The 19071-nt window shown below is 49.6% G+C and overlaps 1 protein-coding gene across 7 annotated transcripts in view; it reads left to right on the top strand.

The window, feature by feature from the left end:
* The first annotated feature begins 12460 nt into the window (after window positions 1-12460).
* LOC119107361 (calcium uptake protein 3, mitochondrial) overlaps window positions 12461-19071 on the top strand; it is a 33391-nt gene continuing 26780 nt past the window's right edge. For all 7 annotated transcript variants that reach the window (XM_037230793.1, XM_037230792.1, XM_037230790.1 and 4 more), the window contains exon 1: window positions 12461-12673. In XM_037230793.1, the coding sequence (XP_037086688.1) occupies window positions 12461-12673 (213 nt within the window). The remainder of the gene's footprint in view (window positions 12674-19071) is intronic.

Here is a 19071-nt window from a genome sequence, read left to right as displayed (position 1 = left end):
ATTTCCGGTAATTAAACACGACATAAAGCATGACGCCCGCAGATTCACGACATGGAAATACCACCAAATCATTGCATTGATTTACAATGAGCTACCGTTGGTGAAAGGCAGAACTTGTTTAGGCGACATTCAGACGGCTGCCGGCTACCGACAGCATTAAGCGTCTTTTGCTGTGATGGTGTGCTGCGGGCGACGTCCAGGTGCCACCAGAGGGTCCGCGATACCAGTGTTAAGAGCAGTCCAGTCACTACAGAGGCTGGGCCATTCCTTCTAACTGCAAGCAATTCAGACGAATATATTCAAACACGAGAAAAGAAACCTTCGTGTTTGTCAGAAAACTTTTTGTCCGTTCACTGACAATGGGTTTTATTACGATGCTGCGATAGGTTATCAAGCCAGAAATGCGATGCTGGTTTTTATCCACTGGAAGCCCCGGCACATGTTTTATTGCATGCATTTTGCTCACACGTCGAACGGGTTTGCATCCCACCCACCGCGCTACTGCCACTTAAGGGCCATGGTTTACGTTGTTGTTGCCTCACAACTTCATTAAACTCTCTCCATGCCCACACTAGGCTGAATCACACAGGCCGTGTCTGCGTCCATGTCTGTGTGCACGGTTGCTCCTCCCAGAACATGGCTGTCCGACGGCGCGGTGAAATATTTCGGGGTCGGGTCGGGCCGGGTCGGGTCGGGACCGTTCTGGATTGGGTCGGGCCGGGCCGGGTCAGGTCGGGCCGGGTCGGGACCGTTCGGGATTGGGTCGGGTCGGGTCGGGGCCGTTCGGGATTGGGTCGGGCCGGGTCGGGTCGGGTCGGGTCGGGTCGGGTCGGGTCGGGTCGGGTCGGGTCGGGCCTAGCCGGGGCCCCTCGTGCCCGGGCCGGGGCCGGTCCAGACCGCGGCCTGAGCGGGGACCATTCCGTGCCGCCGGCATGACCGCGTCTCGTGTTCGCTGTCGCCCATCGACGACCCGTCTCGGGTGCTGACGACCGGTACACTGGAGCCGGCTACACGGCAGCGGGCCGGCCCCCGCGCTCGCTTCAGCCAGCGCAGGGCAGTCGGCCACGGCATCAGCCCTCCGACCGCCCAGAGCCGGCGTCCACCAGCGTCCTCCATCGGCAGATGTCCGGGGAGATGGCAGGAAGATGTGGGAGACACGCATGGGAGACGTCGGTGAGAGACGGCAGGGAGAGGTGGGAGACACACATGGGAGACGTCGGTGAGAGACGGCAGGGAGAGGTGGGAGACGCGCATGGGAGACGTCAGGGGAGACGGAGCCGTACCGCGACACATTATCAGTGAGGATCAGCCATCAGCAGACGCATCTGGGGTCAGCCCGCACCCCCCAGCGCGCCGGGCGCCGCGCGGCGGCGGCAGCGTCACCTACCGTACGGACTGTCCTTCTCCTGAGTGCTGTTGACGACGCCGTTGGGCAGGATCTGCAGCAGATAGCCGGTGGACGAGTAGACGGAGCGCGCCTGCTCCGAGGTGCGTACGTTACGCTTCACCTTGCCGGGGCCGACGCCGGGCCGCTGGGCCGCCGACGCCGGCGGCGTCAGCCAGAGCAGGGCGCACAACACTAGTATCGCGGCCGGCACTCCAGCTGGCCTCATCGCTGGCAGTGGTGCGCGTGCGGTCAGCCGCCGCCCATGTCAGGCACGTGGCCGGGCCCCGTGAGCGCGCTCGGCCCGGCCGTCCTCACATCACACCCGATGCTGACACCGCGCGCCGCTCGGACCGCGGCGGCTGCGTCGACTGGCGCGCGCCGGCCGCCGCCGCCGCCGCCGCCGCGCCGCCGCCGCTGCCCGCCGCTGATTGGTCGACGCCGGCGGCCGCGCACCGCGTAATTAACGACGGTTTTCGGCTTAGTTTTATCCGATTAATTGATTGTCGTGCGCGGCCGTGTGGCGACAGCCGCCGGGGGATGATGAAAGAGCTGGGGCCAAGAGGCCGCCCGCGCCCCTGTGGCCACGGTCGGCACCTGCCGTTAACACCCTGGGCCCTGGCCACCAGGCGAAAGATGGGCACAGGGGCGAAATGCGGCGGTAACGTGTTGAGATTACGGCAGATTTGTCATATGGGAAGGAGGATGACTTCTTTATAAAGCTGTGATGCTTTTCTGGCTTCTGTTTAATTTCAAGTAGCGATAAGTGATGACCGTGGTGAGTTATGAAGCTCATCAATATATCGTCGTGGCCTATTTTAGTGCTGGTACATGACGTACTTCTAAGATGCTCAAACCGAAGCGTCTTAGACGTGATACACCTGACCTGATACAGATTGATTTAACTCCTGACCTAATGAAAAATATCATGCACGTATATCAACAGTTAACGATCGAGGAAGACACGAATTTAACACTCCCAGACTTCCGAAAAATGGGCTTTAGGGATCAAGTGTGCGTAAGGAGACATGATGCGTAAGTTTCGTTGTAGGTCACACGAACCCTTTGTTTGTTGAACATATATATAACCTTGTCGCACGGCACAGGTTAATCACCCAGTTCAATGTTGTGAAGAGCTTGCCTACATACGGCAACATGCAAATCCCTGCTTTAGGTACTGTTGCAACAGGCATATTGTGCGAGAAAACAATGGGGAGAGTTTCACTGCCTTGCCTAGTCGGATTATGGAATGTCATGTGAGCTACACGGTTTAAGTCAGGTGGCGCGCAAGTTTCGGCGCGAGCCGCGGGACTCGAAGACACTTGAATCCTCAGCCACGCGCAGGTGGCCGTGCGCTGGGAGCCAGAGCAGCGCATGGCTTAAATGGCTTTCTATAGTCTAGCTGTGCGAGGCATTGAAACTCTCATCGTTGTTTCCTCACGCAATACGATTGTTGCAACAGTAGCCATACGGTGGGGGTTTGCGTGTTACCGTGATGAGCGTAAGCGAGGTGGCCACCTAAGCAAAAGGGGAAATACCGCTGATCAGCTTGGCATGGTTCATTTGCTTTTGCAGTCCCCGCGCCACTGAAGATCTTAAGAGACACTTTCTGTGAATGGAACCGAGATTAATAATATCCCGCGTGGTGATGTTACACGGCAGGAAACGGTGAACGATGGCGGGTGTTTTGTGAGTGTCGAATCTTTTTCTAAATTATATGCATGATGTTTAGAGCAGCGATGTGATGCGAAGTTCGGCATGTAGAGGAGGCAGTCGCTTTTATTCGCAGTAGCATTTTGGCTGCGAGAATACGTGATAAGACTACAATGCAGACAGGCTTGTCTGGGTTTAGTGTCGTATGCGACTTACGAACGTCCCTAATTCAGCGCGCGCTCAAAATCGGGCGCGCCGATCTGGGTAACTGATCGGGCGGGTGAGTCGGGCAGGCGGGCCCGACCGCCAAACCATCCCCAAATGCGTGTTCATCATTGAAATGAGACTACGTTGTGTTGAAGAATGACAATTTATTTTCTTCCTTTTTTCATATCATGCGTAAAAGCACTGATTTGAGCAGCGTGACATACATGGCCGCCAAAAAGTGTGCAAATAGGGTAGGCTTTATATGATATGTAATTTGTTCCTTAATGATTGTAATATTACGAGAAAACATTGGTGGTCAAAAGCGAGCGGACTGGTGATCGGTCGCAAGTTTCACGGGCCTGCAGGTTCACGGAGAAACGCAATTTGACACCCGTGTGCAAAACGGTTTTTGCAGGCTTCCTCATCATTTTATGATTCAAGCGGTTGAACAAAGCATGCTTAGAGCATCATTACTCGGATGGTGTATTCTAAAGTGGTCTAAGTACCGTGAGACCCTATCGCATGTTTCGGGGCGGGTTAGGCTAAGCCGGCAAAAGCTAACTCCAATGGATCGACTTCCGGTGTGATTCGGGCTCCCCGAAGAATATCGTCGATGTCATTATCATGGTCTGCATATTGCCAGATACTATTTACGATATTTTTGCAGCTTCTGCCCGTATCTTCCTGTAAATATATTCTCAGCACACCCCAGCTCCACCTCGTCGTGCCTGGCCTCTGTGGCTGGCAGCAGGGTCCACAGTTCGGGTATTTGCTTCTTGTCAGACCCCTGTTGGTGATGAACATGGTGGGCGCGCATGACTCTTCGTTGAGAACGATCTCGTTGAAATGGGAAATCAAGCGACAGACGCTGAACACCGCGGTGCCGTTGAGTTCTGTCTGCAAGCCTTCCTATCTACGTGTACACTTAATGACTTCATGCTTCAGCGTGGGCCTAAATTTAGTAAAGTACACCAAATTCATGTCAGTTTTAAGCAAATAAACCTACATAAAACATCGATTTAAATTTATTTAAGCTGATTGTTTTGACTGATTGATTAATCAAAAAGGATGATTAATAAACTTTTTATCACGTTTTATACTTAGGCTCTTTGCAACTTTATGTCTTATCTAATCCCTTGTGTGCCCTACAGGACTCTGTAAGCATCTGGTGTGTTAGTATTCATCCGTAACCACCTCCTCAGGATCTGCCCTTGATGCGTACACAGGATCAGCCAACCATCCCGATGGGCGGTCAGTCAGAATGATTGCGTCATTGGGCTCGGACATGCTTTGTTTGTGGTTCGCAGGCATGGGAACACGACGCGCTGGATATAGCTACTGGCTGTTCTGTCCCATCCACGGCAAATGAGCTCGCGCCAAATGTGCTCCCGTACGTCCCCGAAGACATTAGGCTAGTAAGACACAGGGATCTTGTACAAGTCGTCGTTATCCTCTGCTCTGTCTCTGACGTTCACCCACTTCTGCCGCATCTGCTCAGACGGACCAAGGGGCCGGTTCAGCCGCTTCGTAACTCACGTTAGCACTGACATACTCACTGGTGCGAGTGAATAAACTGTACTAACGGAAAATCACATTTCAGAATCAGGAGCGATGAAAAGAAGACATGGCTCGCGCTGTACCGTTGAATGCACCTTTGTTCTGAATTTTGCCAATATTCGTGTGTAAAACCCTACAGATGCGCCGTACTACCCAGTCGAGTCACTGAGCCAGCTGAGAGTCTCTGACGCAGCCGTGCGATCCGTGATAACTATGATCAGTCCCAACAAGGCCTGTAGGGCTGGCAATACCAGTTCCCCATAATCAACGGGCGAGCGGACTGCGAGCTAGTCGCTCCGCTCACCAGCAAGCAATCTTGGTGGGCGGAGCGACAAACTCGCAGCCCGCTCACCAAGATTTGTAACCCCAGTGTGAGTTCTAGTGTCTTCCTGGGAAGGTGGAACCAGGCAAACCACACACCAGTTTTCAAGAAAGGCGACAAAAAGTAACCATCGGATCACAAAGGTATTTCCCTGCTTCCTCTCTTCCGAAAGCTACTGAAACAGGTTGCGTATGATGAGCTGCGCCGCCATGTCTCGCTGATGTGCCGTCATCAGCATGGTTTTATTGTTGACATTAAGTTGGCTTGGGCAGCCATGTCAGACGACTACCAGAGGCATACTATTTACCCTGTTTAGTCGACTGCTTTTCAGAGCGTTAACCGTGAGCTCCTAACCCGCGAGCTAAACCACTCATAACGTTTGAGAGAATCTGCACTGCAATGGCCTGTTTCGTAGTGGTCCGACAGACGTCAGAGGGCTCCCGTCAAAAGAAAAACTTCCGATTGGAAACTGGTGACCTCCAGCGTGCCGGAAGGTTCACTTTTGCGCCCCCCCCCCCTCCCCCTTTCTTTGTTTATTTAACATATTCCGTGCGTCATTGAATCCGGCTGCCTTTTGTATGCCAATGACGTAGCAGCTTTCCATAAAATTACACTTCCGGCTGACGGCCTGCTGCTACAGAATCATCTTGATTATCTGGTAGTGTGGTCGGTCAGGTAGGGGCTGTCCCTCAGTCGTGTACAAAGTAAAACACTCGCAATGACCTTCATGTTCCCGGCATGTTGTGCCATGTGCCCGTCCAAAGTGTTCCAAGTGAGTAGACCAGACCAAGTATGCATCCATAGAACAGCGCTTTAATATGTGGGTAACAGTAGAGACCTTGGCGTAATGCTGAATCAAACTAACCTTCGCTTCACATGTCTCTGACATAGTCAGCAACCAAGCAATTGAGCACTTGGTCCCCTAATTCGGTCATTCCAAGTCGGAAGCAATAGGTCAAAATTCAACCGAAGCCCAACGATGGCTGCGCATGTTGCAAACGTGCGATCGGTTTTTGAATATTGTAGCGTGGTCTGGCGGCCAATTTTCACGCAGTGCTTGCCGGTCCAGTACACTGCAAGCCTCTTATTTGGTTTTTACTCACACATTCTCCGGGCTCACAGCTTCTCGTTCTATGACAGCCTTCTGTCTCACTTTAAAATCCCATCCGCAGGAGCACGAAGAGTACAGCACGACTTACTCTTCTGAGAAACATTTTCCTACGTAAACTGGACTCTCAAATCTCGCCCAGCTGCTCCCCTTGCTTGTGTCGCCTCGATCGACCCGCACCCGAGCTGTGCTCGCTGTACCTCGCGCTCGTGCGCAGACAGTACAGAGCGGTCTGTTTTGCAGGGCGCCTGACATTATGAACACCTTTTTAGCTAGCAACACTGGCACGGATATCTTTCATTACAGTTTTGGGATTTTTAGAGTTCAAGTGATCAAGTTTGTTTGAGTCTGCAGCTTTACTTAGCTTTGAGACGCTTCACCCTTTACTTATGATTGCAATACTGTGTGCTATGTGTTTATTGCATTTCATTTAAACGGCTTCGCCAGCTAGGAAAACGTTGCTCTGTTGGCGATAAAAGATAATAAACAAATAAACCAAACCCCAGGAGCATGCATGAGTATGCCCCAAACAATGTTTGCCGTTTTTTCCTTAGCTACATACGTGCGGGTTTGAGTGCAGCGCCCATGTACTTCGACAGAAATTTTAAAAGTGAATCCAATGACTTGTTGCCACACATGTCAGCCTTCTCGACGTGGAGAAAAGTTCTGGAGCCTACTGCCCGCAATAGAGAAGGTGGATGCCTTCCAACCATCTGGTTGGCGTTTGTCTCGTTATCAGTGGCAAGAGCTGTTCCAACTCCTACAGAACTGCTCCTTGTGGAATTTGACAGGGTTTTCACATGCTGAACACCGCAGTCTCGTTTTGTGACAGCAGGCGTCGGCCGATTTCCCGCCCCACTTTCCTTGCTGCATACAGCTGTGCATTGCTGTACGTCATGTACATTCATCAGCAAGCTGTACAGGTCCGGGTTAACTAGTTTGCTTGCTTCTATGATTCCACCGCAGCACAGCACACCCTGCTCTCGCATTACAATGCATTTTTCAGATTCGATAGTTTAAAGGCCGCAGTGAGTTCAAAACCTCCGTCAAACCACAGCATTTAGTGAGCATTTGCTTCCGTATGCGTTGAATCGGAGTGCGTGAGCACTCCGATCCCCCGAGAATCGGACCACCAGGATCACTCTGAGAATCGGAGCAAGAGTGTCAGCCGCCTGCCGGAAATTTATTTGCGCGTATTTGTTTTCAAACACTGCCTAAACGGCATTGGAGTTGATGCCTGCCTGTTATCTAGTCACCGGTACACTCGCCCGTTTTAAGTTTCATGCAGATGGCACGATGTTGGTGGGAGAGTAGGCAGATATTGTAGGACAGTAGGCAGATGTCATGGAACAGTAGGCAGATGTCGTGGACGGTAAGCAGATGTCGTAGGACAGTAGGCAGACGTCGGTGGGACATTACGCTGATGTCGATGGAACAGTATACAGATGTCATCGGACAGTAGGCAGATGACGGTGGGACAGAAGACAGATGTTGTGGGACGAACGCTTGTCTATGCTCGCTGCTGCACCTTCAAGAGGGCAGCAATCAGCAGCGCAATCTTACTCAATAAATTACTCATTGAAAGTTTTGCCATCAAAACACTGGTACTGGTGGCTTGACCTGGTGACTGAGGTCCACGCTGCGAGTGTGTCCAGCTGACAGTTGCTCACTCTGTGGAACGTCCCGTATCCTGATCGAAAATCTGCAGCCATCTTCTTCAGGCTCGGTGGTCGTTTCCGCTGTAGGGCAGCGTACCAAACTGGAGATAGGCCCGGCATCTGATGCAAACTCTGGAAAGTCATCTTAATGTCTGCGATGTATCCATACAGTGCCATTGTATAGTTAATAGACACCGCACGCCGCTGAAAGGTATACAGCGTAGAATTTATATTCTCTTGTCGCCATTTTAATGTATAATATGCCGCATTGCTCTCTACAGCACAATGACGTCTTGTTTGTCATGTGGCCCCTTTGAAACGATTCAGCCTGCTGAATATCCTTTAATCAATTTTGTATTACTATAACTTTAGGAAAATCGGGACCCCTTCAATTCAAATGTCACCGGAGCACAGGTACGGGGGTCACCAATGTCACAAGGTACGTAGACCATTGCACGCATTATCCCATACATCGAAAACCTTGACATCCAGAAACCATAATTTGCCACATCTATATTTGACATGGACTTACAAAGCTGTTAACACCAGCCAATTTTTTGTTCTTATTCCCTTAAAATGGACGCCAAGGTATGAGAAATCAGTCCCGGGTGCATAATTCTACATTTGACCGTTTGCATAATTTCACAGCCCAGGAGTTCACTGGACGACTCAGGAAAAATATTGGGCCAGGTTAGGTCATTTGTAAAGGAAAGTTATGTTATCCAAGCAGATAAAAGTGCAATGGGTTATTTATATTCTGGTGTCCATTCCCAGGCTACACAAGGTAAAATTGGGTTGCTGTCAACGATCTTGTTGGTCAATGTCCAATATCGATTAGTGTACCGCGACCTCTAGAGGTCAGCTTGCATTGAAAGGGCTTACAATCGCATGAGTTTGCATGATTATCTGTCTCGGGGCGGCATTTTAAGAAGCTTTAAAGCACATAAAACTGTTCGCGATTTATCGCTACGAAGGATACAGTGTTAACATGCCTTGTAATTTAAGATCTTTGGGATGTAAAGTATGGGGTGCACAAACTGATACATTTCATGGGCACTGGAACAGGAGTTGGGAGTGGGGAAGGGACCGTGACCCCATATTTTAAGGTGGAGGCTCAGCAATGATAACTGGCTTACCCATATTTTAAAGTTTAGTTTGCGTTTACTTTACTTTTTACTACCCTTAACGTGTATGGCAAATAACCAAGCTCACCAACCATCAAAACGCGCTGGACAAAACCGTGCATGCGGTAAACAGCAGCATATCTTACTACCACGCAAAGCGAATGGAGATATTTCGGAGAAAACTCCAGGTCACTCTTGTACCAGAAGCCCTGTTGCGTCTTTTAATATAGCCTTGTTCTTTTGCCTGTCTGTTAATAGTCCCTGTAGTATATGCTTGTGAATTCCAAGATTGATATCTCACGATGACATTTGGCGTCGTCCAGCATGTCCAGCAAAACTCGTGCTTACATAAAATGCTGGTGTTTGACCCAAGTCCGCAAAACTGCAGTTATGATACTAACTGGTTCACGGTTTTAGCAATACTTTAAACGCCCACGAGTTCGTGGGCGTTTTCGGTCGGCTCCTTTTAACACTTTTCCATATTTGCCTGACCGATGCACCATTTTTAGGCATTTCATGCGACGCCAAAACAATATAAGGCGCTCCAATGAAGGCTTCACTTAACCGAGTATAGGCTGAAATAAGAATGCACATGCTCACATGCATTCCAATGATAATATCATAAGCATAAAAACAAAATGTAAAACGATCTTTCGGCCTTAAGCCATCCACAACTTCTTCCAGCCATCTACGGTTGTACGCAACCCGTAGATGGCTTGAGGCCCAAAGCTAGTTGTAACTTTTCGCTTGCTTTTATATTTATAAGGTAATCATTGCCATGCAGTTGATCATATGATGTCTTATTACAGTGTCTAAAATTAAGCCAGAGACCCTCTGCACACTGAAGGGCGGGTAAAGACTGTGTTGTGAAGCCTTTTTATGCTTGTTGTTTGCATGAACCATCATTGTTGCCCATTGTGGTTTCGCCTTATAGGATATGATTAACCACACTAACTCCTCACGCGCCAGGCATGAGACACTCCGACGCTTCGAAAGCCCGATTTATTTAGAGTAAGTCTTCAGGAGGGTGGCGGCATGCTTGCGTAGGTACGTGCCGCTAACCGCCGCGGCCAGCAACGGCAATCAGAAAGTCGTGATCTGCGCCAGGCATTTGTGAGCGGCTCTGATGTCAGGGGCGGCGACAACGGTTCACGAGGTGCGATTGTCGGCCAGGGGCAGCACATTGCAGCACCATACACAGCAGATGCTGCAGAGCACTTGTAATGAGCTTATCTAGATGTCACGATTCATCGCCCGCGTCAACAAGCAGACTAAAATGCACCAGCTTTATGACTTTTGTCGCCTTGGTTTGGCAGGTCGTCTATGAAGCTTCCAAATTCGTTCTGCCTCACATCGTGCGAAAAGCTTATCTCTTGAAAAGTGCTCGGCGAAATGCAGACTCATAAGAAAAAAGGATTGGGGATGGATTCAAATTCAAATGCTGACCAGTCTGTCCCCGGACTTTATTTTGATATGTTAGCCGTGGAGGCCTCTGCGACGACCCAAAATGCCCCCCTCGCGCTGATGGAATTTTGCTCTCCCACTGGAAGCAACGCTGAAACAGATGAACGATTTAAGAAAGCTGGATATTCTTGTTTACCAAATGGTGCGGATCAGTTGAGCAGAAAAGATTGTGCACCAGTCAAAAACAGCTCCAAGCTCCAGGCGTATGCAGAGCATGATAACAGAACATTTGTTTTTCTCCAAAATTTGTTGTGGTGGATTTAAAGTGAACAAAGTCCTGAATCTCCCACTCCCCCTAGCTGGTCGCTCTGCCTTGTCTCTCAGGAGACGTTCCTAAGAATACCCCGAACCTGCCTTCCCTCACTTTTTGAAACGTGCCTTCGCCTATGATTACTTTTAAACCTAGCAGTCAAAATCACAGAACACGATGACCCATTAACGAATGATAGGATTGTATTTTCGGCACAAATTTACTCTGGATTGTAATTGATTATATCGTGTTGAAAAAAGCTGTGGCATTTTCTGTCAACACCCATAAGCCCTAGCATGGAACCCATGACGTGGCCATTTGTATCTCCGTCGATTTCTAATGGGGAGACAGTCCACAACCGTGTGAAAAATGTCGAGGCATGAAAGCTTTTCACGTGGCGTGAATGACCAGAAAAAGCATGCCACCATCACATAGAAGGAATTCGATGGCCGAAATGTCTGAAAAAAATGCTAGGTCAATTAAGGTCAATGCCAAACTCATACCCAGATGACGTCACATGGGCATCGCTGGAAAGCTGATTTCATAGCAAATTAAATTATCTTCACTAAACTATGCCTTTCTTATTTATCGCTCAAGGACGAATCGAATGATGCATAAGAAAATGCAGTGCCGTGCACCTGGAGGTTGAATTGAAAATGCATCATCAAATCCGTTTAGTTGGGTAGTCGGGGGCCATGAACTAAATGTGGAGCAGGCTTGAGTGAAAACAAGGGAGTTGCCGATGTCTGCGAACTGGGCAAATTAAACCCACGACAACTTTGTGCACGTAGTCATGGTACTCAAGCAGCACTTAACTTGCAACGGAGTCGGAGTAAGATTTGAGTGGCCTGGTTTGGGCAGAAGAAATGTTTAGTCGACCCAAACATAAGCGATAGTAATCGATAGCCTCTGAAGACGATAAATAGAGAGTCCAATGTGTGCATCGTTGTCTGGTTTTCAAAATGCATGTCCCAATCGGACGAAGTTCCGCAAAATGAGTCATGGAAGCTGAGCAATGAAAAATAACACAGTTAAACTAAATTGTGCCGGCAAATAGGTTTTCCAGGACCTATCCCGATTTGTTCTCAAATTTGTGCGTTTGGCGGGGGGTTGGGGGGTTGGATGGAGCACCCTTGACTGAATAGAAAGCTGCACCTTCACATGTCTCATAAGCGCGAAACAAAACGAGGCCAATTCTGTGTGAATTGTGGATATTCATTCAGTCCATGTAACGCGGGTTGCTATGCCGCCAGCATGACACCGTACTATCGCCTCATGCCAATCCACGTCTAGGTTGATGAAGAAGCTCACGTAAGCTCGCATGACGTGCAGTATGAGGCTTGACTTTGCCTCCCCGAAATCGATTTCATCTTCGTCTCACGTCTCTTTGCGGTTGATTCCGACACTGAATCAAAACAGCAGCAAGCGGAGTTACCCAACATCATTTGCATACTGTTGACTTACTCCGTTCCCGACTTAAATTCATGCTTAAATCGAACTTACATTCGTGTGCATCAATTTCATAATTCAATGTGGTGAAGTGCATTTTAGAGGCAACTCAGCAGGTAATCGTTCAGTGGGATATGTAAGCCGTTGCTTCAGTGCTCTCGGTAATCACGTTTGTTCGTTTCTCAGGGAAGAAGGAAATTTGTTTTCTCCTTCATATATGGCAGCCGATTGAAAACGGCGTTTGGCTGGGTGACAACAGCTGATATTGTAAACAGAAAATCACAATGGCGGGCTGGAGCGGGGGTAGGCTTTTGAGGTCTTGGTGGCGTTTCTTCGATAAATTTGAGACTACTGCCTTCAAGAATTCTCAGATACTGACGAAAAGGTCTTTGGCTGTCAAATCCATCGGTGTTCCGGCGATTATTGCTTCCGCTGCGCTGTGCTACCTCGCCTCAAGAAAGCACTGGTTTGGCGCAGTTCACGCCCTGAAGAAGCAGGTATGTGGAACCTACACATGTACATAAGTTTCAGGGTTGACAAGGCTCTGAGCTGCATTAGGATTGAAAACGGCGAGACATTTATTGGTACGAATGGTAGTTGTACCATAGTAAAAGGTAGGTTGCTCAGTGTAAGAGTGAGCTCCCTAAGGTCCAGTCTGCCAGCGTTGGCAGACCATTTGATGAGATTTTGGGCCGGGCTTCATCCCTCCACAAAAGGGTTAACCAGCTTTCTTGCTTGCAGCAGGACCCATGATCTGATGATTAAGGGTGGTCTGTAATATTTTTTCATAATCAAATTTGTATAGATAGTACAGTAATAATAGCCTTACTCCCCAGATAGAAACCAGGAGATGGGGATAAAGATTTTGGGAACACACATTTATCAAAACAAAAGCAGACGTGAATACCTCCGCCATTGATTTGATAATGGCTAGTTGCTGAAATATCAATGCACATGTATCTCCATTCTCACAATTTTTCTCCAAGGAATGAGGCTGTTGCTACCATCTTATCTATATGAATAATGTTTCTCATGATTGCACTTAAAAACATATGTGATGATCTGATTTCCATCAAAGCTATCAATTGTTTCCATTGCTCTGCTCAAGAGTAATGCAATTCACGCAATGTGGCATCTCACAGCTTGCATTACATATCCACTTTGCGATATGCCTCTGCGTCATGTAAAAATATGGCAACCATGTTGCAAATATGAGGTAGAATTCACGGGCGGAGATCCTGCCTAGCCTTTCTTGTGTATGTAATTTGCTACTGGGTTGCTGTAAAGGGAGTGGTCCTCATCTGTATGGTAGTTTTGAACTGAAATAACCATCTTGAAGACATTTTGGTGCAGTTCACAGCCCTGCCTTTCTTAAGACTTAAATCCCTTTAGTTTCTGAGATACAGACCCTCAAAAGTAAGGAAAGTATGTGTTGGAGACTTTCAAAGTCACCTTGACATTCATGACATAACATTACTCAAATCTGCCATTCCATAAGCCATGCAGCAACCAAGGCTGAGAAGAATATAGTGGTTGTCATTCATATCTAGCATTTGTGAGCATTATTTCAAGATATAGTACCATGATATAGTTCTCAACTAATGTTTTGAGGATGTAATGATATCCTCAAATTATGAAATTCTGAACAGCATATTTACTAAACACTGAAATCATGTTGCACCACATCAATAGCTCTTCTAAATCTGGTATGTTTTGCAGACTGGCTAGAGGCATTGAACTGCAATGCCATCTTCATGCACTTAGGCTTGTTTGATGTGTGTTGATCTGCAATTGAAGTACTGGTCAGTATGTTGCCATGTTGCAAGTGTCCCCACATTTCCAGTACACAACATCCTAATTACAAGAACTCAAAATGGAGGAGAACACTGACTGCATGACCAATTGCAGTCAATGCTCCTTAAAACCTTTGAAGAAGATACTGATAATATCATATGACCCAACATGTGCTTTTTTTCTTATGCATAACTATGATCTCAATTTTTCATTATGGATAATTTTGATGTTAAACTTTTTAGTTATAATGAATGATGCTACTTAATCATGATAGTGATTGATATGATGATAATGGTGCTAATAATTTACTATAACTGATGTGTACTCACAATTATCCTCATAATTGATACTACACTTCAGAAATAATCATCTAAGGTTCATTGGTATTGGTTGGTGGAAGTTATGGTTATTTATATCTTGCATTTAAAGTGGAGGTTTCTATGCACAGATTCAGGTCCATGTTCAATTTAAGATTAGCAGGCCCATGGCTAGATCTTTCTACAATAATATGTTTTGAAGGAAAGAAGTAAGGGTAATGCATCCACCACATCATCAGAGAATTGCACACAAACAGTTTTTCAGCCTCTTATGTTTATTAGATCCTGCTGTTAGCTGTTTTAACAATGTTAGTGTTTCATGACTTGTTTTTAGGTCAGTGTCAGGAAGTGTGGGCATTTAAGCTGGCTGAAGCTGGTTTCTGCCACTTGTTGGCCATTGTTGCCTTTTTTTGGGGGGGGGGCTATAGCTGGCAAAAATTCTGACAGACCTGATATTCCAAATTTGATAAAATGCAGTGGCATATTTCAAAGGCATTGTTTCATGTTTATTCAACAAGAGCACCAACAGTACACTGAAAATGCAATGACGTGATCAAAACATGTAGCATATTTGGAGTAATTGGAACATGAAGTGGGATCCTAACCATGGGCCCTACTACTACTAGTGCCCATGGACTATGGTCCAAAACATGTCATTTTAAAATTATTTGTAAATTATGGCTGATTCAGACTTATTTTTCGTCATTACCCTGTAATTATGAAGCACTTTTAAGCCTACTACGAGTGAGACTTCAGCCCATGGACCACATTCTTCCATCTGGTGAATAAGCCGGGCCGACTGTTGGGCCTCCGCAAGAAATCAGTCCGTCGCGGGAAGCGAGCTACGGCGTCTGGGACGTCCTCCGCCATCGCCAGCGTCCGAGTGTGGCCAGGGAGGGCCGGCCCGGCCGCTCGTTAGAGTAAAACCTGGCAGTCACAGCTTGGGTGCTCAGCATCCTCAAGCACCCCACACTCCGGGCACAGGCCATCGGAGCAGGGTCTGTTCCGCCGGAGCGGCGCTGCACAAGACAGCGGACATTGGCTGACGCGGAGCTGATGCAGCACCACGTGCTGGTGTCTGCGCCGGCCATCCTCATGCTTCAGACTGGGGCCCCTGTTCGGTCTGTTTTGGACCTACTCGGGCGGCACGGTCGTGTGGTAGGTACCAGGCCACTTCTTCAGGCCCGGAGGTCGGAGAGCGCTTTAGCCGAGAACTGGTCGACACCTTCATTTCTTTTGGTGTAGCTGGCTGCCCCCATTGGCTGCTGGGTTCATTTACCCTTCGCCCACGATTTCCGCATGGTCCGGAATCCAGACAGCTCGGTCGGTCCTATGTCGACTCAGACTGGCCAGGCTGGGCGCGTGCTGAGCCGCCTCCAGGAGCGCCGCCGTTCTGACTGGCATTAGGCTGTTCAGGCTGGCCAGGCTGGCCGCGTACTGGCCCGCCGCCAGGAGCGCCACAATTCTCACTGGCATATTAGCCTGTCCAGGCTGGCCAGGCTGGCCGCGTGCTGAGCCGCCGCCAGGAACGCCACCATTCTGACCGGCTTTAGCCTGTCCAGGCTGGCCAGGCTCGCCGCGTGCTGAGCCGCCGCCAGGAACGCCACCATTCTGACCGGCTTTAGCCTGTCCAGGCTGGCCAGGCTGGCCGCGTGGTGAGCCGCCGCCAGGAGCGCCGCCGTTCTGACCGGCATTAGTCTGTCCACCAGCCACCAAATACGCTCCAGGTGGCGTTTCCTCGGCGTCACTCTTCGTTAATGACGTCATCAACGCCCGTCCTGAGCGCGTTTTCGGAGGACCCGTCGGTGAAGCAGGTATTGTCTACCGCTGGGTAAGCTGCAACGGCACCCTCAGCCGCTGCTCTTCTGGGCCCGGTAGAGTCGATCCGGCTCGCTGTCCTGGCTGAAGTGTCGAGCACGCTGATGCGGCCTCCGGTGCTCGGGCAGTGAAGTCCCTGCTCGTCCCTTCCGACGGGACGTCCGCCGCTGGCTGGGCGGCTTGCTCCGGTCAGCTGCCGCCCCGGAGACGGCGTCTGGCTTGCCTTCAGGCGGTACGGTGGAACGGCACCTCCGTTGGGAGACGCTCGTAGTGCCACGCTTGTTTGCTTCGGCGGGCGCCATTCTTGCCCTGGTGAGAGCGGGATAACTCGTGATGGGTGGTACGCCTGTGACGGCACGGCTCGCCTGTCAACTGATGACTCGTGATGGGTGATACGCTCGTGACGGCACGGCTCGCCTGTCAACTGATGACTCGTGATGGGTGATACGCTCGTGACGGCACGGCTCGCCTGTCAACTGATAACTCGTGATGGGTGGTACGCTCGTGACGGGGCGGCTCGCCTGTCAACTGATATCCTGAGGCTCCAATATCGCTCCACCTGACTGATGCAAATTGGGATCTTTTGCAGAGATCTTGGGATTTGAAATCCTGTCTTCGAAAATCTTGAAGTTTTGAAAATCTCGAAAACTCGAAATCTTGCAGAAATAATTCCCTATTTGTTATCAACTATTGGAGATAGTTGCGCTATCAATATGATATTGTTTGGCTCAGGTCTAGATATCACTCGTTAGCGATGGAGAGAACGTTTTGGGTAGATGATTTTATTGTGCACGCCATTGGCCGAATGCCAATTTGTAGGTGGGCGGGGAGGAAAGGTGGGGGAAAGGGGGGGGGGGGGTTGAATCGTCCGCTCCTGGTCCCATTGCGTCATTATCTTTGCAGGTCACGCCACAACACTCTTAAAAAACACTTGTGGAAAATAAAGTGGAAACTACGGTATCGCAGATCATCCCGATCTCACGTAGGCCTTCAATTCGGTTTGAAAGGAGCAACTCAACCCTAGAGATCGATTGGCTCGGACGACAAGGTTTGAGACATCTCTGAGGGTACGTCAAATAATATTCATGAGCCAAACAACGGAACTTATTCAATATAAGCCAATGGAAGCCCACCTCTTGCGAAGAGGATCATACAAGCGGCTGATATGTCCCGAAAAAGTGTTCTATGCAGTGGTTTAATCCGGGAACACATACAATTATGGAATTATAGATCTGCGAACATAAATCACATTATGGAATTAAACTCAATATCGCGCTCGTGTCAGTCCATGCTAGTGGACTTGCTGCCCCTGTTTTTTCGTCCTCATAGCAGATACTTTGAGCTGCGAAATAAATGACAGTGCATGTTGCAATATCACGGGGGCTTAGTTGCACGGGATAGATCGGGGAACGAGCAGGGAAAATGGCTACACCTGACCCCAAAATACGCCAAAAAGACGGGTCCTTCTCGTCCTTAGGTCACTTCGTTCTCAGCGTTTGGAGCGGGAGGGGCTGGAGATCCTTAACTAAATAGGAAGTTTCCCTTGCAACATTACCACGTGGTCAGCACCTGTCTATTGGCGCTGCAAGGACGGTTTTTCAACTCGGACTTGATTGGGTTTTATCGCAATCCCCCCCCCCCGAGACCTTTGTATTCGTACCCCGTGGGAATTCTCCCGGGTGAGAACGCCTCGTGCAGAGTGACACTCAGGTCTTGAACGTCTCCAACGTGTCCCAGCTCCATAACAGCGATAGCACATGTTGTCGGGACGAGTGCGTCTGAGAGTCGTCGTGAACAATTTACGTTTGATTGGATTACGTGTTTGTCGGCGCCGGAAGCACCGCGCTGTCACGACGATCGAGGTCGCGTTGCAGCAGAAGTCCGTCAGATGGTGACGCAGGTTTGCGAGAGGAAGCCGGCGTTGGTGCCAGCGGCATACTGAAGGCAGCCTGACTGCAGAATGCGGCAAGTTGTCTCTAAAACAAATGAGAACAGTAGAGCCGAAAAGGACATTGCCAGTCAAAAGGAATGGACCACCAGAAGTTTTTTTTTGCTGTTGACTATCACTGATGTCTGACAGGTAGGAGAGAAGCCATTTGAACGCGAAACCTCTTAAATAGCAAGTCTGTTTTAGTTATTAATAGCCAGCGAGGGATCGACGTTCTGAAAAGCGTCGGAGTAGCCGGTGTATATGACACCCGTCCGGAACTCGTCCGATGTGGCCTCTTACGCCGCCACAGAATAAACTGCTACATTTGTACCGCAAGATCGTGGGAGGTAAAATCGTTTTGTTTCGCGCGCAGAACTGATGAGGCGGTAACGATAGAGTTCGTGGAGGACGACGCGCGGCAATATTTTTCCGGAGAGAGGAAGTTGATACACCGACCGACGTCTTGATGGGAAGCGCTCTTACCCAGACGCAACAAGCATGGGTGCAGTTCAAAAGTGCAAAAGTGAGAACATTTAAGTTGTTCTGAGCCTATTCGGGCTGAAAAGCGACTTTGTGCTGTCAGCGTTCACCTCGTTCAAAAAGAACATAAGTTGAATGTATTTTGGTGGGAGCCTCTGCATGGTAATGATGAGTAAAATGACACTTGCCATCCCGTGAGAGGTACATGGCGGCGCCCGGGCGTGCGGAATCCCTGACACCGCACCTCGCTGACGGAGGGTAGGGGGGGGGAGGGGTACCGCGGCCTCCATGGCGGCGCGTCTGGCGCCGCTGTCTCCGTGCCCTGTCGCCGGTGTCCGGTGCCGGCCGGCCGGCCAGCCATAATACGTGCTGACCCGCCGGCCCGCGGAAGTGCGCCGGCCGGCGGAATGTGGCCGGCCGGCGGCGGCCGCGGCGCGTGACCGGCCGGCCACACCCCGGCTACAGATCGTGGTCAGGGGTCAGCGCAGAGTGCCGGCTGGCCACGCGGCGATGTGGCCGCCGACGCTGCTCGGCGAAGCACAGGTGCATTGCGCTT

The sequence above is a fragment of the Pollicipes pollicipes genome, unplaced genomic scaffold (genome assembly GCF_011947565.3).
Source record: "Pollicipes pollicipes isolate AB1234 unplaced genomic scaffold, Ppol_2.1 Scaffold_6686;HRSCAF=7923_pilon_pilon_pilon, whole genome shotgun sequence".
NCBI lineage: Eukaryota > Metazoa > Arthropoda > Thecostraca > Pollicipedomorpha > Pollicipedidae > Pollicipes > Pollicipes pollicipes.
The sequence above is the reverse complement of the archived record's forward strand: the minus strand, read 5'-3'. Positions and strand labels throughout refer to the sequence as shown.